The 24,915-nt window shown below is 46.6% G+C and overlaps 1 protein-coding gene across 2 annotated transcripts in view; it reads left to right on the forward strand.

Moving 5' to 3' along the window:
• The first annotated feature begins 1,087 nt into the window (after window positions 1–1,087).
• LOC146182140 (uncharacterized) overlaps window positions 1,088–24,915 on the forward strand; it is a 69,097-nt gene continuing 45,269 nt past the window's right edge. Inside the window, exon 1 of one of the 2 annotated variants that reach the window (XM_084577150.1) lies at window positions 1,088–1,434. Coding sequence is in view for 1 of the 2 variants with exons in the window: in XM_084577149.1 (XP_084433275.1) it covers window positions 9,845–10,073 (229 nt within the window). In the remaining variant the exon portion in view is untranslated. Of the gene's footprint in view, window positions 1,435–9,220; window positions 10,074–24,915 lie in introns of those variants that run through there. The other variant, XM_084577149.1, reaches the window with a different exon arrangement.

The raw sequence follows: 24,915 nt of genomic DNA on the forward strand, positions 1-24,915 counted from the left end.
TTAAGCAATTCAGCAAACAAAATTTAAAAAATAGCGAAATAAAAAGGCGGTATTCAATCCACCCTCACGTCTGCTTTTAGGGCGAAGCTTATGTGCCCCCGCTCCTCCCCCTCATGCTTTCTTTAATTGCTGGAGAAAAGGTCCACGTAGGAGACACGCCAGTGTAAAAATTTAGACCAGTTGTTCGTTAACCCCCTTTAATTGCTTTTAACGAGAGGCATCTGACCCTAAACTGGATATTCAATTTTTGCGTAATTTATCATAACAGGCAACTTAATTGAATTTTTAATCATACTCGGAGTAGCGTTAAGTCCGCGGTCTCTCTTCCAGCTATAGCGCAAAGCTTTTTGTTTGTACAAATATGCCGTGGTAAAATGGATTGCTCTGAGGCAAAACTGCTTTCTGCCACGCGACCAAAACTATTTTCTTGGAGGTTATTTACTTTTTTTTTTTTAATTTACAAGTGCTAGCATTGGCCGTTGGGCAAGCGTGTTGGGACAGCTGTATCAATGCATCGACCTTTGAGGCGACAGAGTGAATTTAAGTGCTCGTCACGAATGAAATCAGACCTACCAAACCTTATTCGAAAGCTAACGCGCCCTCTGGTGATCGTGCAAATAATCACCTCAAACCAATTGGAAACAAAGGCCAGCTGGCAAAACTTCAACACAAGCTGCCACTACCAAGGCCACTACGACAGCGTGAGCGAATTGCAAACAGCGCGCATACCAGCCCCGGCCCTTCCTTGGTATCGCTCAACTTTTTACTTTCCTTCCCTATCCTCTCCCTGTCCCTTTTATTTCCGCCGTCCACAGCCCGGATGGTCAATATAATGATAGCATTTCCACACCAACCAACCTTATCTTCCGTCTTTTGATTTGTTGTTGGTTTGATAAACCCTTACCTCCATAGCGCGGTCAAGAAAAGAAAATTTAAATCCTACCGGGGCCCAAGAACGCGTTGTCATTCGGTGCTGATATCAACGTCTGTCGTGCGTGCTCGGAATAAGCGATAGCGCTTCGGCGGCATTATCTGATCGAAAGCGCTGACGCATAGACGAGTTTCCAAGCAACAGCCAGCGTCTACGCCCAACGCTCTCCCGCTGGGGCCACATTATGCCGGGTCCGCGCTTGTAAAGCCGACCGAAAGCAGTGCAAGAGAAGCAATCCTTAGTGCAGTCCATTAAACCACCGAAAAGCCAGTGACAAGTCGCGGAGGTCATATATATGGTACGCGGGGTTACAGTACTGGCACAACGCACTGGGCATGAGGGATGCCACTTATTGCTGACTGCGCGCAAAACGTCGGGGTGTTTTATTGTTCTACCTGCCCCGAAGTGCGGCCGCCGCTTCTTCATTCTTACCTACGAACTTGGAAGTATGGAACCAAAAGCCCAAGCCGCTGAGCCACCACGTTGTAGGACAGCGTTGTGAGGTAAGCTCTCTCGACGACGAAGCCGCATGCTTTTCTCGAGTGGTAAGCAATTGTTGACAGCGCTGCTCAGACGTCGCGACATCATTCAACGCAACACTGACTTGTTTGGGCATTCCACGTTACGTTCGTGGGAAACCTATTTTGCAACGACTTCGTACTGCAGCCTGGGCACCGCGCAGCTCAACTATAAGCTGATTTCAGCTCAGTACGGTTGCGTTCAGATCAGCTGTGTTTGATACAGGCGCTTTCAGCTGAGTTCAGTACAGGAGGTCATCTTTACAGGATTCCACTTAGGCTCATTATAGCTCGTCAGCGCCTTCACAACAGCGAAGAAATACCGGGCAATGCGTGGCGAAGAAAGAAGCTATCGTATAAGTTATCGAGATCATAGCGGAGGAAGAAAGCTGAAATAACTATAAGGTTGTTGTTCTGTTGTTGTTGTTATATATATATATATATATATATATATATATATATATATATATATATATATATATATATATATAACTATATATAACTAAGTGTACCCCATATATATATATATATATATGGGGTACACTTAACCTTCGCCTCTAAATGTATGACGCGATAGCGTATGAGGTGTCGTAGTTAGGCGCTCGACTACTGTGCCCAAGGATGCGGCATTGAATCCCGGCCTCGGCGGCCGCTTTTCGCTGGGGCCGAAAAGTAAGGCGCCCGTGTGCTGTGCGATGTCAGTGCACGTTAAAAAATTACAAGGGCTCAACGCTGCTGAACCAAATGTTGAGCGAAAGCGAAAGCATTAGCTGCGGGTGACCGAGCGTTTTCTTCTTCTCTTTTTCTTCTTCCTCGGCCCACATATAAATCCCCGCTTTAACCAACCCATATGAACGTGCTTTAGTGGCATATAGGGGTAACGTAAATGCCAGGGTCCTAGCAGGCCGATTCTGACATAACCGTCCCATGTGAAACGAGAGACCCAAATTGGCAGCTCCTTCCAGCCCGTGTGTCACGTGGGGTGTGACGTCACAGCGTCACGTGGGTAAGACGTAACTGCGGCCGGATCACGCGAAGGCTTGAAAGTGCGAGAGTATTGCTTTCGCAGTAAAAACTCCAGGTGGTCGAAATTCCCGGAGCCCTCCACTACGGCGTCTATCATAGCCTGAGTTGCTTTGGGACGTTAAACACCATAAGCTAAGCTATCAGCGCTCATATAGAGCCCTGCTTTAACCAATCCGTATGAACGTGCCTGCGTCACCTAGCGGTAACGTGAATGCAACTGTTCTGGCAGGCTGATTCTGGTACCATCATCCCAGTGAATGTCAGCTGCCAGCTGCTGCCTGCCGGAGCCATGGTCGGGATTTTTCACTCTCAACGCTAACGCTGGCCGTTGACGCCGGATTTACAGATTAAGGCGTTAAAAAATGCTATAAAGCAAAGCACTGACTTGTGGCAAATTCTAGAGCTGTATCTGTGCTGACGACACATGCCGGATGACATGCCGCATAAATACACTCCGTTTTTGACAGGCGCGCTGACAATCCGGCTCCCATACCTGTCGTTTTATTACGCCACTCGACACAACGCAGATACGAAATGCCTGTTCTACAGCCCGAGTTTCGAAACTGAAGTCTCCTAGACATATCAGTTGTGCCGGCGCCCTTGCAACTGGCTTACACAACCAACGTTCCGCGGTCTGCGATACACTCGCCAGGTGTTCGGCCTGTGCCGCTCGTACTATGTCCTGACCGAGCGCTCGCGCAACGGCCTAAGGCGCTGTCGCTAGCTGTAGCTCCGGCGGTATCTGCATGACATGTGCGCTCGCTCCGCTCGCGACGCAAGCCCACTCGGGCTTCGGTCGGCTCAGTTATTCGGACTGATACTGCGTTGTTTCTCTACGCTACAAACAAACAATCTGAAGGGAAAAAAGCCTGCAGAGAGTATCGCGCAGCGTCCTCTCATTAACAGCGAAAAACAAAAATTGATTTGACATTGGGCTTTATAGCACAGGAAGTAACGAGGTTCACAGGACAGAGCACTCTTTCCTCTCTTCCTTCCTTTACGTGCTTGTCTGTATGAACTGAAAACCAGTTTTAGTAATGTACCAACTGGCCTGCAAAAACGTCCTGACAAGCTGTATCGGTAGCAACGCTAGAACTTTATTCCGTACTTAGCCCTGGGCTAATTACTGCAATAACAAAATTCCTTTGGAGCAATGCCGCAATGTCACAAGAGTAATCCGGTAGGGAAGTGTTTCAAGCGTTACCTTGCGGTTTGGAGCGCTTCTGGCTGCGTGTGTCTTCAGCTGTTTTTGGTTTGGAGCCCGTAAATTCCTTCATTTTCTCACCTTGTTGCTGGCCTTTGCATATACGAGTGATAGTGTCTATATATGTACACATTCATATAGAAAGAACGAAGAAAAAGCGAAAGCGAAGCCTGCTTGAAAGGAGGGAAAGAAGGATTTCTCTGAAGTCTACTGCGACCAGTTGGCGCATGAACTTGCACAACTAAAGTACCCTACTAAGGCGAGGGCAAAGGCGGAGACATACTCGAGCGTGTCTAAAACTCCGCCAACTGTTCGAGGTCTCCGCTCTGTTTACGCCTTTCGAGCCACCGGTTCTTCACGTTTTCCAACCACAGTTTCAGTTGCTTACGAAGAAGTAACGGGGATATCTATACCAACGTTACTAGAACCAGCTTTAGTTTAAAAACTCCGGAGCGCCGCGCGGCGCCGCCGCTGCCTGGCGCGGCGAGTGGCGCTGCAATCGAACCAGGCTTCATTGCGCCGGCACGTTTGCCGGCGGCTGCAGGCGTTTCTGCGGCTTGATGCCGTGGAACCCTAGCGGCTTCAGAAATAATGAAAGTATTCCTATTTTCTTGATTTTTTTTTTCATGGTTAGCTGAGTTAACATATTCCATTCATGTGGGCGGCCAAGTGCGCAAAGTTGCCTCTGCACCTGATTAAAGACGGCGGGAAAGATAGGAAACGAACCACTTTATTATCCCTGCCTACGAGTTGTTTTGAAAGCGTGCGCGTGTCAGTGTGTAAAAGGAGTCCTTTTCGTGCTTAAAAGTCCCTCCTGCTCCATGTTACTATGCACACTCAGTCAATGGACGACTAAATCGCGCGCTCAAAGACCCTTTCCGCGCGGACCGGGCCTGTTACTTTCCGAAAATTCTTAAAAAAAAAGAAGGCAGTGCGCGGTGTGAATAACTTCAAAGGAAAAAAGACGTACACAGAACGCTCGTCCACATTTGACCACGCTTCCACTCCTCTCCAAGTTGCCGCGCTTTCTGTTTACAGCGCAATGCAACATCAGCTTGCTTGGCAGCATGTGCAGTGCAATTAGTGTAGTGAAAATTATTGCAGGGCAATCGTACTCGCTACAAGTTGTCCAAACATATATGATTTGATGTTGTAGCATAACGTTAGCATTTAATCGCAGTTAACTAATTACGACAATCAATAAAGAGGTGCAGTTATATTCCTCATAAGCTATCCAAAGACATAGAATTTCATGCTGTCGCATGAAGTGAAATTTTTAATCGCTGATAACTAATTAGCAACAACTAAATAAGTACTGCAGTTAGTCTAGCGCAAGTATACTTTACATAATCAATTGAACAATATACGACTTAATGATGCAGCTTAAAGTATAATCACCACTAAATAATAAATATAATAAACTTACAACACAATCAGCGCAAAATATAATCGCTATTATACTAATTAACAGGTTACAACTAAGAACTACAATTATTCTAGCGCAATCATATCGAAATCAGCTCTGCGGACAAATTGCCACTGCTGACAAATTGTGTACACACATTCCGTACACGGCGGGTAAGAAACAAGTAATGCTGCTTATTAAAATTGCCTATTGATCATATACATGCATGCTCATTTTGTTTTATACCACTTAACGGACTACTGGGAACAGTCCCTATTGATTCTGCCAAATTTCACGACCGGCAGTTTTTTTATGCCGCTATTTTCATACTTCACTATTGCAATTGCTAACTGTGGTGGGGAAAACGCGGCTGAATTGCAAAGTCTGCTGTAGCAGCTTTTGAACATATAGACAATTTGTCTTAACTAAAATGTACAGAAACAGCTAGTTGCTCAAAAGCAGGCCTTCTGGCGATTCATTGTTACCACAAATCGCGCAAAATTTACCAGAAAAGTATCGCCTTCCCGGTTGGCGAAAATAAGCCAAAGATCCCGCGCGCGCTGCTGCTATATCTTAAAGACGAGCTACACGTGGGCGAAAAAGGGAACGACGTGACAAGGCGGCGCGGCGAAAGCGATCATAGTTCGTTCTGTCGCCTACTGGGGAAGATTTACGTGCACGCTACAGCGTGAACTGACGGCAACGCAAAATGGCGACTACGCTCTGTGTTGTTGGCATAGTACGCATCCTTCTACGATGTAGTATATGGCGGTAGCAGTATTGGTCAAGTGCCTGTGCTAATCGAGTAACGATTACTAGCACCTGATCCTCCAAACTTCCGAATGGAAGTAAGCTTTCGAGAACTTCGCCACGTCTTTGTACTGGTTGAAAGTTGAAGGCCTGAGCGATGGGTGAGCCTTCGCTCAGGGGCGCTGGTGAGCTGCAACCCGTGCGACGAACGACTAGCCATAGCGAGAAGAAAAACCGCTTTAATTAATTCAGTCGAAATGAACCCAGACGCAAGATGGAACCCCTGAGCTTTGACTGTTGGCGAGGAAAAAGAAGCACCGCTAATCTGGCGGTTGACTGCATAATACCGTACGAGGCAGGGATGAAATTAGCTGGGTCGACGACAACATGAGGCCAGTGCGACAACAGAAACAAGAAGGCCCAGGCCGGTGGTCAAGGCACACGAAGATGGAAATATAAACACGCGTTCAAAGTCAAGGAGCCAGTCCCTCACGTGTTCGAAAAGGTTCCTGAAAGTCTTCGGAACACGTTGCTTCCGCAATATTGTAGTGGGTCGGCGTTACAGAATAAGAATGGTACACAGCCGATTGCAGCCAAGATTGATTAGTCATATGTCAACCAAGTCACGAATTCGGTAACTGACCGAGGGCCACCAACTCTACCTTTCCCAGACCTGCATCCATTGGGCACAACTAAATGCACAACGAGTACATAATTACGCAACGTTGCTCAGATAATTCCCATTGCCTGGACTGAAGCGGCGTCACAATACCGAGAGCGACGATACGTTGCGATGTTATCTCAGTTATCTCGATGCCTGGCCAGCGCTAGACATCTTCAGGGAAATTTCTGACCGCCAGCTAGGTGACACGAAGAAATGTCCGGTATTGTGTATACCCGTCACTCCTCGATCTAAAGGCACCGAAATTTTCCAGTGCTATCGAATTGCCAATAAAAAATACAAATGAATGTCCCTGTGAATTTTTAGAGCTCATTCATGGAGCATACACCAATCAAGGCAAGACGGATTATTGCGCTAAATCTGCCGAGCACACCAGTCAGCCAGCATGTGCGCAGTAGCATGAGACAAACAACAAGGACAAACAAATAGGAGATCCTTGTTTGTCCTTCTCTCGACCCTCATTCATGTGCTGCTCCGTTGATATTGTTACGTGGAAACTCGATGCATTTACAGTATATTAATAACAGCCTCAACTGGCATAGCAGCGAGCAGCAACATGGAACCAGTCCCCCTTCGTCGTCATCTCCTTGTCCCTTCCGCGAGGCAAGAGAAGGAAACACTTCGTCGTCTTCATCGCGTAACACGACCCCCCGGCGGTGTAAGCGCCGTCTCGGCGCTGAATTGGCAACGAAGGCATGACTTCGTATGGCTTCAAACGCAAAACATGGAGGACGCGGGCACAAGAGGGGCAAGTCCATACGTCACATCAGTGACTAGGCGCACCACCCGATAAGGGTCACTATAGAGAGACAAAGGTTTCTCCGAGAGACCAATGCGGCGTGCAGGAGAATTTAAAAGAACCAATGACCTAGGGTCATAGGTTACATGGTGATGTCGCCTGTCGTAGGCAGACCCGACTACGGGCTACTTGGCGCTCTTCAGTGGCTTGCGCAATGGCGTCACGTGCGTAGGTAGTTATGGGGCGGCCAGCAGTCGGAACCAGCTTGTCCAAATGTAAAGCGGGGAGCCTGCTAAAGAGCAGGAAGAAGGGTGAATAACCCGCCGTGTCGTGCTTGGAAGAATTGCAAGCAAAGGTCACACTAGGTCCCAGTCGTGGTGATATGAATCTACTTAGAACTCGGCATCACCTTGGGGCAACTGCGGGCTTAGCTATCGGCCAGCCGCTTTCCATTTTCCCAACTTTAGGCATTATACCTTTCCAAATATTACTGATTCGTTAACAAGTTGGGATACAAGTAAAAAAGGATGTGTACGTATTAATCGGAGCCGTCGTCTAGGTATTGATAATGCATGCGCCGTCTTTCATACAGGTGTCCTTAGAGATTTGTATTGCGGAGGTGGGTTCCCTCTGAAGGGCATGTATATATGTACACCGCCAGGCGCTAGCCGTATTTGCAGTGCCGACCTGTTTTGCGGATTTTCGGCCTGCGAACAGGGGTTCTGGCTAGAACGAGTAGATCCTTTTCCATGGCTCACGTACCTGTGAGATCAACGAACATAAGCACATAAATGGGATAACATGTCGGAAGCCGACAAAGGGAGAACAACAATGCAAGATTTGTAAAACTTATGCGCATAACGCAGACGTAACGTAATGCGGATGATACTACTTTAATGGCAGAAAGTGAAGTGGAACTCAAGAGACTTCTGATGCGCGTACAAGAAGAGAGTGAGAAGTTTGGGCTTAAACTGAACAATAATAAGACAAAGATCATGGCGTCTTGCCCTATCAAGTCCTGGAGCATCAGGGGACAAGAAGTGGAAGCTGTGACAGATTTTCTCTTCTTGGGCTCTAAAATTACCCCGGAGGTGGACTGCAGCCATGAAATTAGGAGACGCCTGCTTTTGGGAAAGAGAGTCATGGCTAGCCTTGACCGCCTAGTAAAGAGCAGAGACATTAAACTGCCAACCAAGATCCGTATAACTCGCGCTATGGTCTTTCCAGTTGTGATGTATGGTTGCGAGAGTTGGACTGTGAAGAAGGCTGACCGCCGACGAATTGACGCGTTTGAATTGTGGTGCTGGCGAAGACTCTTGAGAGTTCCTTGGACTGCCAGAGGTCAAATCAGTCGATATTGTCGACCATAAACCCTGACTGCTCATTGGAGGGTCAAATTCTAAAGTTAAAACTCAGCTACTTTGGTCATCTGATGAGAAGAGAGGAGTCGCTGGAGAAAGATTTGATGTTGGGAAAGGTTGAGGGTCACCGGAGTAGGGGTAGGCAGCGAACGCGATGGTTAGATGGCATCCTGGAGGCGCTGCAGATGAAGTTGTGTGATGTTAGGAAGATAGTGAGAGACCGGAAAGCGTGGCGTGATATGGTCCATAGGGTCACGAAGAGTCGAACACGACTGAACGACTGAACTGAACGTAATGTAAGCGTAATCGAAGCGTAGAGAACGACAGGTGCGAAAGTCCCAGCGGCCAGATTCCGTGCCGCTGTACAGGTCAGAAGTCGCATGGAGGACCGACGGCGACGAAGCCAGGCCACCAGACTCACAGGCCTGGCCAGAGACCGATATATTGCAGCCGATGCCAGCGCTGCTAGCCGTTCTCCATGCTCCCAACATTCAAATTTGCGCGCATGCGCGCATCGAAATTGCACGCGAAGTCTGCATACATACGTAATCTACTACGCACACACAAAGTCCGCGGCTGCACAAAGAGCGACCTCCACGGATCACTCCTCCGCGCTCCAGAGGCGACGCAACGGGGAGTCTCTCTAGCTGAGGGCGACCTGCCCTGCACAACTGTGTCGCCGCCGCCGTTCAAGGAGCAGATAGCGAGCCAGCGAAAGAGCGACGCTCAGCGCTCACCCGTGCGATGTGACGCGACCGGCAAATCGCCAAGCGCGCTACGACAGACCCTCGCTCGGTGCTCCGAGGAGGATCCTTTCCACGGGGCCAGTCTCTTATCTTCCAGCATCGAGGAGGGCGTTGGATAGCTGCCGCTTTTACGGCCAAGCCTCCGCGGGATAGCAGGAGTTTGTGTGTAGTAACGCCGCCGACAGCGACCGGCAGAGACAACTCCTCCGCCGTTCACCACGCGGCGCATTGTGGATCGCCCTTCTTCGGCGTGCACCTGCGTCTCCGTCGGTGACTGCTGCGAGACAAGTGCGCCGCCGCCGCGCGCCCTTGCCGCAGCGTGCGCGCGCGCTGCGACATCGCAATCGGGAAGCAGTGTTCATCAGGCGCTCTTCAGTTGCGCAGAGTGTTGCGTTTTGATGCGTGCGACCGTGGGTGCGGGCCATGAGCGTGGATTACGTCCTGTGTCGACGCCGAGGGAGACCTCGCTGACAGCTTGGTGAATGGCGGTTTCTCACGGTTCAAGTCCTTGTGCGCGTCCAGGAGGTAGGCAGTGGAAGTACCACGCTGCCGCCTCCCTCCTGTCACGGTTCCTACGACCTCTATTGTTACTTCTGTTACTCGCGGAGGTTGTACCCTTGCAAGCCATCGCTGATGCAACGACGGTCGAGACGACGACTGCGGCCGGTGCGGGGATCACGACCGTCCTGCCACCGTGCGACGTCCACGGAGGTGAGCGAGCTAATTCGTTCGCAGGGTACTGCGCGTCCGCGCTTGCTTGTGTTTGTGTGTATCTGCATTTTACTGTTTTGCAGGGAGCATTGCACAGTTGCGAATTATTACTCTGCTGTTTAGAGGCCATGACGTTTTCGAAGACGTTTGACGTCACTTCAACGCGCGGCTACGTGGAGCTAACAGCATTTGGAGCAGTCGCGCTGTATAAACACGGCGTTATCGGGAAATGAGTGCGGTTGTTGATAGATATTGGATACGTGGTCGCCAATTGGCTTGGTACGTTCGTATGTTTGGAGGCTTAGCAACACGTTGGCCGAACTCATCTTTCCTTTACTCTTTTTTTATCTTGCTGAATTTTTTTTCATGCGACTAACTCTCTGGAATTCGACACTGCTCCTATGATTATTTTGAAGCCTTTCAAAGTAAAAAGTAGGCCTTTATCTGTCAGGACTTTATACCGTCCGTGATCGGACGCGGGTAGCTGCGCGTGGATACCGCGATACACGTCCCGAGACTACTGTGACTTTAGAGGTGATGGAGGAACGTGTGCCAGGTTGCAAGCAATTTGGATGCGATCCAAAGTCTAAGGGGACGCTCACGCTTGGCCGCAGGAATAGTCGCGATAGCTCCTTTGTAAATTGGTTTAAAGGGGAGACAAAGCGCGGTATCTGTCACACACCTCGATGGACACCTGAACCACGTCGTGTGGCAAGGGACACCGCATCAACTACAGGCCCCCATGCATACGGCTCTCGATAATTTTTTTGCCAAGTTCAGAACAGTTTCGGCCGAAGGATCTGTGTATGCCATCGCGTAAAAGTAATTAATGTTCGATAGAACTAATGTTTTATAAAAGCATTTGTGTGCTTCCGATGATTCATAACTACGGCGCAAAAGACGCGACAAAGATGAAGGAGGGTCATCACACAGAGCTGAAGAGAGTCAATATGTCGCATACAAAAGGGCCCTTTGTACGAAAAATGGTTTGGTTTGTGTGGTTTAACGTCCCAAATCAACTCAGGCTATGAGAGACGCCGTATAGGAGGCCTCCGGAAATTTCGACAACCTGGGGTTCTTTAACGTGCACTGACATTGCACAGCACACGGACGCCACTCCGTTTCGCCTCCATCGAAACGTAGCTGCCGAGGCTGAGATTCGATCCCGCTTCCTTGGGCACAGTAGTCGAGCGCCGTAACCACCGCGCCACCCCGGCGGGGGCTTTGTACGAGTACGAGAAAAGCAGTTCGACAAAAGCAGTTGTTGGGCGAGTTGTGTGGTGTTGTGTCCCTCGATTTGTTCGCGGTTGTAGCCTCACAGCGCTACAACCGCGAGTTGTAGCGATTTGTGGTGACCCTCCTTCATCTTTGCTCGTCTTTTTCTCTGTAGTTATGAGCGCTAGCACGCGATGTTCGCAGTCGGAGGGCGAGCGCTCCCAAACATTTCTTTTCTGAGCAGCATCGCTCCGGACATCGTCACGGCAGCGGCACTGGCTTAGCGTAAGCCAGAAAAGAAACAAATAAATTCGTTCTTTCACGTTTCTCTTTTCTCTTTTTTTTTCTGTAAGTTAAAAAAAATGCATTCTTTCCAGCGGCTGTCATCAGTGCTATAGGAGATTTCTGACGACTTACCGGGGCATTAGCAAATATTGTTTCCTCTGTAAAATGTGAAATGAGTCGAGCCAGTGATTCCGGAAGGGAAGCATGTAATTTTAGTGTATGCCTTGCGAAAATCACACCGTAATTAATTTAGAAGAGAAAGTGGACCCTTTACATCGCGAATTGAAGAAGAAATGTACATGGGCAGGAAATGCAACACGGAGAAGAAGATTTAAGGGTGCCGTTATAAAGGTCAAAAACTGGAATCGAATCGAGGGGAAATGGTCTGTTGGTCAGACAGCATAAAATGTGAGATGAAATCAGGAAATTCGCTGAAATCGGGTGGCCATGGCAGACGCAGATATAGTTGATTGCAGACCAATCAGGCATGTATTTGTATTGCACTGTATAGGCAAATCTGTAAATCCTTTCATGTACGCAGGGAAGCAAACAAGTTTTACGCGATAGCGTATATATGAAGCTCTTTCGCTAAAAGTGACCGTCGGCGGCGTGTGGTTTCGAGAGAAAACACGCAAAAGGCCGTTCTGCGCATGCGCGCCATACCCTGGTTGAAAACAAACCACCAGCCCTAGCAGCGCATGCGCAGTTCATGACCTCCGCGATCGGCGCAGCGGAAGCTGATCTCGGGGGTCATGTGCAGTTCATATTGATGTGAGGCGTATGCCTCACATGCGTGCGCGCATGTACGCATGCATCTTAAAGACGAAATGCCTTGTTCTCTAGTAAATGCCGAGTGGCGCCATACATACATGACAGTGTGGAGCGAATGTTGTTCCCTTATAGTTTCTCGGGTTTCTTTTGGCTGCTGGAGATCAGCAGCAAGCTGCCGGCTGTAAAAAACTCGCAGTGGTATTTGTTCGCAATTTACTAATTGATGCCAGCGCGCAAAGAAGTTCGTGCGTGGAATCTGGTCTTGTTGCTGAGGGCACGATACTTAGTATGATTGTAAAACGCTTTCATCACTTTCATGAGTGTTGCGGCGTCAACGAAATAAACGCTGCGTTTTGTTCATTTAAGGCCAAAGCCATGTCCTAGTCAAGCCAACAACCGGTTGCACAAATCCACTGCTCGCTTCCACTTGAGCCAGATCGCATTTCTTGAAGGAAACCTAATGCAGTTGTTAGGGGCAGCAAAGATTTCCTTGTAGGTCAGCATACAGTAGGGCACCAACGGAAAATTTGGAATTTACCTTTATAATCTGCATAAATAATACTTCTGTCACATGGGCAAGTCCCAACTCCCTCGAACTTCTTTTCCATAAAGGACCACAGAGGGAGTTCAGACCAAAGGGAGTTGTCGCCACGTCACGTAGCTAAAAATGAGCTTCTCAGCATAGAGTTTCTTACTCTTACCTAGAGGGAAAGCTGTGCTGTCGTCTATGGGAGTTTACATGGAGTTTTCAGACGGCCAGTTCAGCCATCATGGGCGCTCAAAGCATCATGGGCCGGAGAGCTACCGAGTGCAGAACTACAACTTTTGGCCAAAACTAATGCAAAGATGAACGTTGTTCTACCCTAAAAAAATGTCCTAAGTTTGAATATTGTGACTATAAATTACAAAAAGAGAGAGAAACAGAATGCCAGTGTGAGATTTATCCAATATAAGCGATCGCGGTCTATGTACGCACCTTCAGATGATGATGATGACGAAAAAAAAAAAAACATTGCAGTAACGCCACTCCACGTACTCGAGAAAAACCGACTGTCCCGCAACAAGTAGCACACCGGCCCATGATTCTTAGCGCGCCCATGGTGGCTGAAGTGCAGCGCCCTCAGCTCTCCCTCTAGTTAGTGTAAGGAACTCTATGCTTCTCAGAGACGCCGTCAGGGTCTCACACACACATAAAATAACCAGGTTAAAAACGTGTAAAATAATCTCTAACTGCTTTTTTTTAACAGTTTGAATTAAATTTATTATATAAATGTATTCTTCATTCATGTGAAAGGAATGCGCTGTTACTTTTACTAGCATAGCGAGTTTGCCCGTTCTGCTAGCCACAATGCGCCTGCAAAATTCTTCCGTGCATGCCTGGATATTTGCACGTTTACTTTTTCCTCCTTTGGTTCGTGCTACAGTATTAAAATTAGTTATAAACGCAGAATTAATGCATCTGTGTTTTTCTTTCTAACCTGTACTGAAACCCACGGGAAACCAGAGTACTGCCTTTATTGGTCGAGGGAGATGATCGGAACTCCTTACGCTAGGAACTTCTTTTCCTAAAGGACTGCCGTGTGACACGACGCGTATCTACAGTGAGATAAAGACTACCTTGGTTGAAGGGAGTTAACAGTATAAGATATAGTGAACGTTTCCTTTATGTAAAGCTCCTTTCACGCTTAGAGGCAAACTGGGAGCGCGTGACCGAACCGTGGTTTCAGAACTGCTGCGTCCAAAAGCTGGCAAAAACTTGCGGCCCTTGCAATATGCGTCGAAAGAGCAGCCAACCGTGCTTATTGGGCATGCGCTTTTGACGCCGATTCTCCCAGGCCTTAGGAGGCAACGCGACACTACTATTTGCGACTGGCACGTGCTCCTAATAATTTTCCTCTGAGGGTTAACAATATTTTGTTCACAGGAAGGGAAAGGCGCAGTATCCGTCGCATTTGTTTCTGTGGACACCTGAACCCCGCCTTAAGGGAAGGGAGGAGAGTGGGAGTGAAAATAGAAAGAAAGAAAGAGGTGCTGTATAGTGGAAGGGTCCGGAGTAATTTCGACCACCTGGGGATCTTTGACGCGCGCTGCCATTGCTCCTTGCCCTGATGGGGCTGGGACAGGTAGGTCACCGCCGCTTGCGGTGGGGTCTAGCCTGCCACAGAAGTTTTATCTGTTGTAGGCCGTCATTGCACCCGCTACCGCTTCGGTGGTGGACAACGGCTGTTGCGGTGCCCTTATTTCTCTCACTCTCACTCTTCTTTTTCATTCTTCTCCACTTTCTCTCTCTTCTGTCCGCATGAGGCAGCGGGGGTGGCTCAGCTAAAGAGCTAGTAGCAGGCCCGTGCATTTTCTTTTCCTTCTTCCTACAGCACAATAACAACAGATATTAGGCCTGAAGTTTCTTGTAGCTATGGCACTAAATTTGTGCCGAATCGTATGACGTCTGCACTGGAAAGGTTGCACCTACGTTGTCGAAAAAAAAAAAAAAATATTCGAGGAACTGCGAAAAGGAAACTCGCGACGCTGTCTAAGTAAACGTTGGTCTAAGTTGGTGAAATATGAGCTATAGCTTTAGTTGAACTTTCCAACACAGATTACACCAGTGAGATACAGGACTTAAACATGCGTTTGCTTCAAAAATGCTCATTCCTTTGGGATTACGTATGGCACCTGAACGTGCCAGTTTAGAGGTGACTGGGTCCTCATCGAACTATTACATAGGCCGTTGCAAGAACCATTTCTTAATGAAAGCTCCTTGCGGAAAAGAGTGGCGCGCAATTTGAAAGTACCAAAGACTAAAGTGGGTAAACAAGAAGGTAATTAAGCAAACTAGAAGCAACCAGGAATAGCCAACAGCAGCAACCGTGCTTTTGCATTACTCCGCTGAAGATTCTGCAGTGCTGTTTAATTCTTAAGGCGAAAGCCTTTAATGGCTCATTCTGTTGTTGTTGTGGCTGTAGGAAGAAAAAAAATGCACAGGCCAGCTACTGGCTCTGTAGCTGAGCCACCTCCGCTGCCTCGTGCTGACAGAAGAGAAAATAGAGAAGGAAAAAAAAAGAGGGAGAGAAAGATGTGCGCCGCAACAGCCGTCGTCCACCACCGAAACGGTGGCGGGTGCACTGACGGCTTACAATAGATAAAAACGGTGGCAGGCTAGCCCCCGCCGCAAGCGGTGGGGACCTACCTGTCCCAGCCCCATCAGGACCAGGAGCAGCCACTCTCCCCACACCTATCGGCCTATCGGCTCATTCTGTCGTGAACAAAATGTTTTGCGGCGTTCTGATTGGTCTAGGCGAGATGACGTCACAGAGGTCCCGACCAATCACAGAGCACTACCACAGTATGCGGGAAATCGTGCCTTATATGGACATATGACAATCAAATAACAATGACTAATAATGAAATGATTAGTCAGCAATTTATGACTAATGAACTAATTAATTAAATAGTTAATAATTCATTACGTACCTAATTACTAATCAGTGCCAGTTGCGTAACAGAATGCGGCACTCAGGTTTGCGCATTTCACTACTTTAGTCGCTGAAGTCGGTCGTAAATATTTGCACGTGACGGCCTTTGATGTAAAGCTCATTGCTATGCGAGCGGGCTTCTAACAGCAGTGAGATCGCGAAAAGTTGATCATCAGCGCAAGTTCTTCGGATTCCCATAAAAAAAAAAAAGTCACCTCCACAAGCAGCTTCGTGCTTGATGTATGCAGCTGTATTCCAGCGTGCAGCTGAGCTTTTGTTTTCCCAGCGGATAAAACATCCGTGTTCGGCATCGTACGTACGTGAGTCTACGAGTAACCTTCCTGCGCGCTAAGTACGGAGGATCGTTCGTCTTCGTTAAGAGCGACGGCTAGGGGAGGGGAAATGCAGGTGTGTTCAGTGCGTAGAGTCCGGACGGTCACGTGAAGGCAGTTTCTGTCGCCTGTTCAGGTCGACTCGTGTTCCGTCACAGAAGATTCTGTAAGATACGCCGACGCAAGGCTTCGTTCGAGAAGAGCTGCGACGGGCCGCCTCCAACGTCACCGTCGACGTCTACGCGCGTATAGGAGCGCTCTACCGCGGCTCCCGTTTCAGCGCTTCGCGGCGTGTCGCCAAGCTGAAAATTAATCCTCCAAGTGTAGTGAGCAATAGTAAAAAGATGCCGACGCGACGCTCTAGCTTGAGGAGCAATAAAAGGCTCGCAAAGAGGGTGCCTGGGACTGTTTCTTCTATGCTTCGAGTCCGGCGAGGAACACGCCCCTTACCCGAGTGTCGGCATAGGAGCTCGACAACAAATTGCTCGTCGGTATGAATTTATTTGCATATTGGAGGCGATCGAAGTCAAAAATAGAAAATCCGCAACAGGTAACGACAAAACTAGCTAAAAACTCGCTGAATAAAATATTTGCATGAAAAACTATGTTTTATGCATTTTATTTAGCTTTTGTGCAAACTCTCTAATTACCATTAAATGTTAGAAAGCACTTTTTCGTTTTGACTAGAATCTTCGGACTATGAATACTTTCTTCATCAGGAATATCGCGCCTTCCTTCTGTAGGTTTCAGTTAAAACTCCAAAAGCACTTATCGTCACCCATCATGATCTTCTTTCTTCTCCCCTTCCCCAGTGCAGAGTAGCAGGTCAGATTTTAATCACTCTGGCCCTCTCTGCCTTTCCTATCAATAAATCCATCTATCTATCTATGTATAACCAAAAGCACTTCTTCATTTCAATAAATAATTAATAATTAATATTAATTAATTAACTAATTAATGCACCAGGGTATACAGGAGGGCAAAGAAAAAGCTGTTCTACGACGGCTCGAGGAGCCCCTAGCCCAGAAGAATGCATTGTAAATGTAAACGCAAAAAAATATGCTGAAAAAGGATTACATCCTACTGATAGCAAATAATAAACTTATTTGTGTGGAAGCACAAGCATCCACAAGGAGCATGTACAAATATTAGAAAGAAACTATACACATGGTTCTAAAACGCCCACATATGCACATAAATGAAAGTCATCTAGCAATGTGAATCAATTTTTGAATATCTGTTTAAACTCAGACTGGGTTAATTTCAAAATGTGAACGCCTTAACTATCATATTCGTTTGCAAACCTTAGTAAAATAGGTTTTAGCGTTTGGCTACCGTGATTGGTACGGCATTTGGGGACTTTCCAGAGCTTTCACTCCTTGTGCTCTTGTATTCTGTATTTGCGTAAACTGCTGACTGCAGGCATTTTCACTCGTAATAAGACGTCGTCTACTTCATCATGGTTTGCCGATCATTCTGCAGGCTACTGTCGGCTCGCATCGCCGACTCTCGGCGGGATTCCAGCACAGTTTCCAACGCACACCTTCATGCTGCGCCGATATTTTCGATTGCACTTGCGAGTAGTTAGTAGCTTAAGCAGCATTCTATCTGCATTCGTTGTCTGGCTCGATTAATTAATATGAATTCATCATTTTTGTTCACACGAGGCTTCCTGTTTGCATTTGGTAATACCTGGTTTTCTGAAAATGCATCCATCTTCTGAATTCTACTGGAGCAGCATAAGCATCGAGAGAGCAAACTTGGCCAGCACGGAGTGCTTTTTGACGGAAGCAACTCAGTACTTGTTCACTTAGTTTCAGAATGTAGCTGTGCTCCCTCGAATGCTCGTGCTCACAAGAGTCGGCTTCTGTAATTGGAATTGAATGGCAGCGAGTTTTTCTCGCGGCCCTCATGAATTCCACTGGGGCATAAGGGAAATAAAAACCACAGCAGGCACAGGATGGAGGGAGGAGACAACACCGTTGTGTACTGTAGAGACAGTACAGGACAGTGTTGTCTCCTCCCTCCGTCCTGTTCCTGCTGCGGTTTTATTTTTGCTGTGTCTCACCAACTGACCTACACATCTACCCTTCCATTGGGACACCAACAACGTTTTAGATATACAAAGGGCGCTAGCATTTCGAACTTTCTGTATCTAATCTCAAAATCTAGGATCCTGCCGCTAATTTTTCGTGCATATCTGTACATACTGGTCCTGCAGACCGCAGGCCCAGCAGCAGCAAACTCGATGACTGCATTAAAAAAGATGCCGGATAATTAAAATGCATATTAACACTTTTCCAGTATCCGCCACTTGACATTTAAGCTATGTCGTGTGCTCAGGGCGATGTTCTGACGAAGGAATGAACATAATTTTGAAGAACTTACACTATTTCAGCAAAAACTGTAGGACCACCGAAAACCGCAGAAAGAAAAAGGAGACAGCACGATCTACAAACCGCAGAAAATCTCGCCTCCCGTAATACAGCATTTTTGCCCGCTAACGGTGTAAACACCCGCTTACGTTAGCGATAAAACCGCTAACTTGGCAACACTTTCAAAGTGGCGAGATGTGAATGATGATGGTAACCTTTTCACTAGCGTCTCTGTTTTACAAAAGATATGGTATTGCGGTGCGTTGAATTTAGAGGAGTTAAATGTGTGATTATTTTTCAGAAGACTTTACTCATATGTTCATCTATAGTTGAGGTCCCGTTCACATAAAAAAGGCCGCTTACATTGCATCGTCACGGCTTCAAGAGGCGCGCTTGAACGCATTTGGATCAGAAAGGCATCACGCCACGGGTCGCAGGAAGGTGAAAGTGAGCGGTTGTAGCGGCGATCGACCTGCTAATTTGGCTGTCTGATCGGATAGTTTCTACTTGTGTTTCTGCCCAGTGCCTGTGTTACTTGTATAGACGTCCGCTTAGTTCAACTAGTTTCTGTGAAAAAGAAAAAAAAAAGTACTATTGACACTTTGTCTGCGAATAACTCCCAGTCGAAAACAACTAGACAAAATATCTGCAGTCACAACACAAATTTTGTGCGATTTTTGAGAGTGAACATGCTGCGACAACCGAGATTTCTGTAACAACAACATAATATTGTGTAGTCAGAACCAAAAAGTACTAAGAACTAGACAACAGAAAAATTTGCGCAACTACATAAACTACTACAGAACTGCGGAAATGTTTGACTTCACTAAACTACAGAAACTTTTGTCGTATTTTTGACACGGTTCTGCAGCCTTTTTTCCCGACTGAATTGCGTTAATACTTCACGAGTCTGTGTTGCTCTTTGCATGCGGCTCAAGGTTTTTCGAATCGTTGCTCGGGTAGCAAAAAACTAAGCATTGTTTCGTCTTAGACGAAGCAAAACCGCATTTCTGGTTTCAAAACAGTGCTGTGGCCGTCCCAGATCTCAGGTGCTCGTTGAGTTTGCTGCTGCCGGACGGCCTTCAGGGGCCTCGTCAGTAGTTACGACACACCTGCCCTGTCAGTTCGAGGTCTTGAAACTAGCACGCCTATACAGGAGTGACACGAATTGCCCAATTCGCTGGCACGCTTCCCGATGACGCGAACAACAGAAATGAGGGAATCCCCAACTGAGCAGGAAGATTCTCATTGAGCAGGACAGACGTTGTTTAGAGGAAAGTTCTTAAGCGCCCATTCAGTGGTTGAGCTATATTGTCGTTGTTGTCGATGTAATTACCAGAGAAGAGAGAGAGAGATTTCTCACAAACAGAGAAAGAAGAGCTGCGAGCTCTGTGCCGCTTGCTTTCTTCTTTTTCTTCTGAGAAAGTTTCTTACATACATACATATTTACAACATACGTACAGTCGTGAGCAAAAGTGGTATACAACACTCAGCCGGTGGCAGAGCTCGACAAAACTGCATGTAATTTTTAAATAGCAATAGCTATCCATCCTCGAGGCAATAGTTGCAGTGCCTCATTTTGTCCATATGCGTGTGCCGATGTCGCTGTCCCTTACGCTGTCACTAGATGGCATTTCGACACAGTTTTCCTGAGCTCTGTCACCGGCCTAGTGTTGTATATACCACTTTTGCTCACGACTGTACGTGCGTACGTACAGTCGTGAGAAAAAGTGGTATACAACACTCAGCTGGTGGCGGAACTCGGTAAAACTGCATTGCAAGGCCATCTAGTCATAACTACCTGGAATCGAGACAATAGTGGTGGTGCCCCATTTTATCCAGATGCATGTGCCACTGTCGCTGTTCTTGTCGCTGCCACTAGAGGGCATTTCGATGAAGTTTTCCCGAGCTCTGTCACCGGCTGAGTGTTATATACAACTTTTGCTCACGACTGTACGTGTATACGTCCATACATACATACGTACGTGTGTACATACATACATACATTCAGTTCAGTTCAGTTCAGTTCAGTTCAGTCGTTCAGTCGTGTCCGACTCTTCGTGACCCTATGGACCATGTCACGCCACGCTTTCCGGTCTCTCACTATCTTCCTAACATCACATAACTTCATCTGCAGTGCCTCGAGGATGACATCTAACCATCGCGTCCGCTGCCTAACCCTTCTCCGGCGACCCTCAACTTTTCCCAACATCAAATCTTTCTCCAGCGACTCCTCTCTTCTCATCAGATGAACAAAGTAGCTGAGCTTTAACATTAGAATTTGACCCTCCAATGAGCACTCAGGGTTTATGGTCGACAACATACATACATACATACATACATACATACATACATACATACATACATACATACATACATACATACATACATACATACATACATACATACATACATACATACATACATACATACATACATACATACATACATACGTACGTACGTACGTACGTACGTACGTACGTACGTACGTACGTACGTACGTACGTACGTACGTACGTACGTACGTACGTACGTACGTACATACATACATACATACATACATACATACATACATACATACATACATACATACATACATACATACATACATACATACATACATACATACATACATACATACATACATACATACATACATACATACATACATACATACATACATACATACATACATACATACATACATACATACATACATACATACATACATACATACATACATACATACATACATACATACATACATACATACATACATACATACATACATACATACATACATACATACATACATACATACATACATACATACATACATACATACATACATACATACATACATACATACATACATACATACATACATACATACATACGTACGTACATACATACATACATAGCCTCTGAAATTCTTTGCCTCGATATGTCGCAAAAACGCTGAAATACTTGCGCTCAAATTCCGCATTAGGGAGTATCGTAATCGTCTTTAGATTTTTTGGCGGCGTAATTTTAGTTTCGCACCCTATAACCCGCTGGTAACAACGCGTTTCAAATTGGTTGAAGTTGGTAACTGGCGAAGGCGCATCTCATTCGTCACTAGAAAACGCTCCCGTTCCACCGTCCGTATCTGAGCGTGCCGAAAGTAGAGGGTATCCTGCTGCGACTTTGCCGGGTGTCAGCTGATCCTGCGAGCCCATCGTTTGTAATAACAGGATTTGCTGCAGTTTGTTGCTGTCATATGTGTCGTGTACAGTGAGATAATGATAGCAATGTAAAAATACAACACTATAGAAAAACCCTTCGTTGAGGCAAAAGGACAGCCATTTTTAGCTTGATTCCTGGCACGTCTTGGGCACAGTTCAGCTGTTCCTTCAACTGCACTCCCTAAAAAAAGATGCAGGTCCCCTACATTTATTTTAATGACGACTTCAGCGCTGAAAAAGGGCCGTACAGAGGAGTAGTTTTGGGTTTTCTTCATAACCTGTACGTAACGGCGGCCAGACGAAACGGAGCCTATAACCTCTCCGCCCGCCCACCATTACTGCGGTCTTACGAACCAGAGTACGCCATAATGATGCCGCTTACCAGCGTTTCGACTGACATTTTGACGTGAGACGGAAGGGACGTTTAGCGCGTGCGTGCAAATATTCATCGAGTCGAGTACCCTCAGCTGAGCGCCCCAGCTGTCGTAATCACTTATCATTCAAGGCATGTCCCTGAAACATTGCCAAACACAGAGCTAGCTACTCTGTAAGGTTTAGCCTTGTGTCCGAGAGGAGCTTCTGGGAGCGCTAGCTTAGGTAGTCGTGTCCCTTTTATTTTTTATTATTTTTCGATTACAGAAACAGCGTTTGGAGGTATCGTTCACGAATTTCCTTCTATACAGCCGACCAGGAAAAGGAACATGTGTAATTCTGGTAGCAAAGCTGCAGGTCACGATCCGACGAGCATCAGCGATGTATATATTACGCGTTCACCTCGGAGCCGATAGATTTACTTCAATTACATTTCTTGCGAGTGCGACTCACCACTGCGAATTAAGAGCCATGTACTCACAAGTATAAATTGTGAATTCCATCTGCGTCCTAAAGGTTTAGACATGCGTATACTGCAAAATGGCCACTGTATTTCCATGTTTCTGAGCTTCTGAGTATAATAGGATGCTGCATATACCTGACTTCTCAGGGATGGTGCAATGCGGATGATTGTATGTTAATTTCCTGCCTCGATTGGCCGTGGAATTGCCAGACGCTTGAAGGAAGATAGTATTTTTTCCAACGTATTCGAGGGGAAACAATGCGATTCTATTAGCCAAAGAATGCTGGCTCGAATCCCGGCTACGGTGGTCGCTTTTCGATGAAGGCGAAGGGCAAGGCGCCTCTGCATGTGCGATGGCAGTGCATATTCAGGAGCCCCAGGTGGTCGAAATTTCCAGAGCTCCTACTACAACGTCTCTCATAGCCTAAACCAACCAATTTGTTGTAGAGGTTCATTACGTAGCCTTGCAGAGCGTACTTGAATGTCGCGTAAACGCACAATAATAGTGCCTAAGTTCACAAGTTCTGTTTGCAGGGCCTGATCAGATGCTTGATTTACACTAAAATACTTTGTTGACGCATTTAATGCTAACGTTTACTTCTCCTTGGAATCGGTGATGAGAAGACTTCACGAGTGGCGCAATGATTAACCGTACGGAGGCGGAAACGGACCGTGTTAATGGCAAGTGGACGGATACATTGATGGATAAAAGGATGACTAAGAAAATGTATATGTGAACAGCTAGAGTGACGGATAGCTAAATGTATAGGAAAACGGACAAAGACGGACGGGTTAAAGTTTGTGTAAACAGATAAGAGGGCGTATATGAGGACGGGTTGCTGGATAACTGCGTGAACGAATAGGGGAACAGGTGAAAGGATGGAGTCTTTTCTAAAGGGCGGACTAGTGGGCATATTTTATGGTGAGGCTACAATTTTTTTTTTTTAAATAATATGAATAGCTGAATGCAGGCGTGAAACTGGTCTGCACCGTTTGTTACCCTGTGCACAAAATAGCCCCGCACATCAAGCCGTTGTCACCTCCAACGAGCGAACGCAACCCGGAAGCGAGCGGCGAAGAGAGCGCAAGCGGTGCCATGTCGCACTCTTTTTCAGCGCTCGATTGCGAAAGAATCCCCGCGGGGGAGCACGAATAGGTCACGTGTGCTTCACCGGTCGCCAGCATCGGCATTTCGCACTGCGCATCGGGGGTGTGTACGATCGAGTGCGAAAAGCGAATGCTGCGTTGGCGACAGCTGCGTAAGCGCATCTGTGTGCACACGTCGAACTTTCGAGATGTACAGACAATGTACACCGCCCGGCGATCCGGCAAAAACGATGTTTGATTTGAACCTCAAGTGCGAACAATTACCTTCGGTTCACGCGCAGAGTTGCCGGGCCTTCGGCTGATTTCATGATGACCTGGAAAAGAGGTTGGAATGTTCGATGTATGCCAATGCTCTCGGCAAGAAGATCATTGCTCAATGCACGTGTCTGTACATTGTGCAATGAGGATTTCTGAATTTGGTTCTAACACAAGAGTGGCATTTAGTCGCATCAGGTTTGGTTCGTACCACGATAAACAGTATTTCACTTTGGCTGCTTCTAAAGAAGCTTATTCGAACTTGTTCGTTGGTGCAGAATACGACACTGGCAATGCAAGCCAGTGTCTTGTATTCTTTATGTGACACAAATAAATGTATTATTATTATTATTTTTATAGATGGAATGTATGTCGCTTTCTTACTGTTATTGATTGTCCAGTAGCAATAGGTGCATTTACTTATCAGAAACACTGGATATAAATATGATTTAAATATTGAACATTTGTTTTCCCACCACTGAAATCTATCTAGTGACACCCATACAAAGAAAGGAGAGGGTGGAACTCCGTGATCCTAGCTTGGAGAATGACTTTATTATATAGGCTCTGAGATCTGCGTACAAAAATCCTCTTCGCGTCGTCGATGTTTGCTCATAAAAGCTGTCTAGGGCAGCCGATGCCTGTATTTTACCGTCTTGTTTGTTCCAGTGCATACAACCTGGGGTTTTGTGCTAATTGGGCGTCTTTGTCGTTCATTGCTCTTGTCCATCATTTCCGGCCATATGTCCGCAGCGTCCCTTTGCATTAAAGGACAGCCGTGAGCAATGTACAGCATCGTAGAATTATTCGTATAATTGTGGTTATAATTAACAAACAGAAAGCGTACAGGAATGTGATTAAGTCTGCTTAGGAGCGGAAATGGCACAAACCACTTTACCAGACTGTTTTCAATAACTGCATCGCCATTACCTTCTCTACTGTCGTCATAACCATTATTACTATCTCTCCT

The sequence above is a fragment of the Amblyomma maculatum genome, chromosome 8, assembly GCF_055883805.1.
Source record: "Amblyomma maculatum isolate TAMU_Amacu chromosome 8, ASM5588380v1, whole genome shotgun sequence".
In the NCBI taxonomy this organism is placed as follows: Eukaryota; Metazoa; Arthropoda; class Arachnida; order Ixodida; family Ixodidae; genus Amblyomma; species Amblyomma maculatum.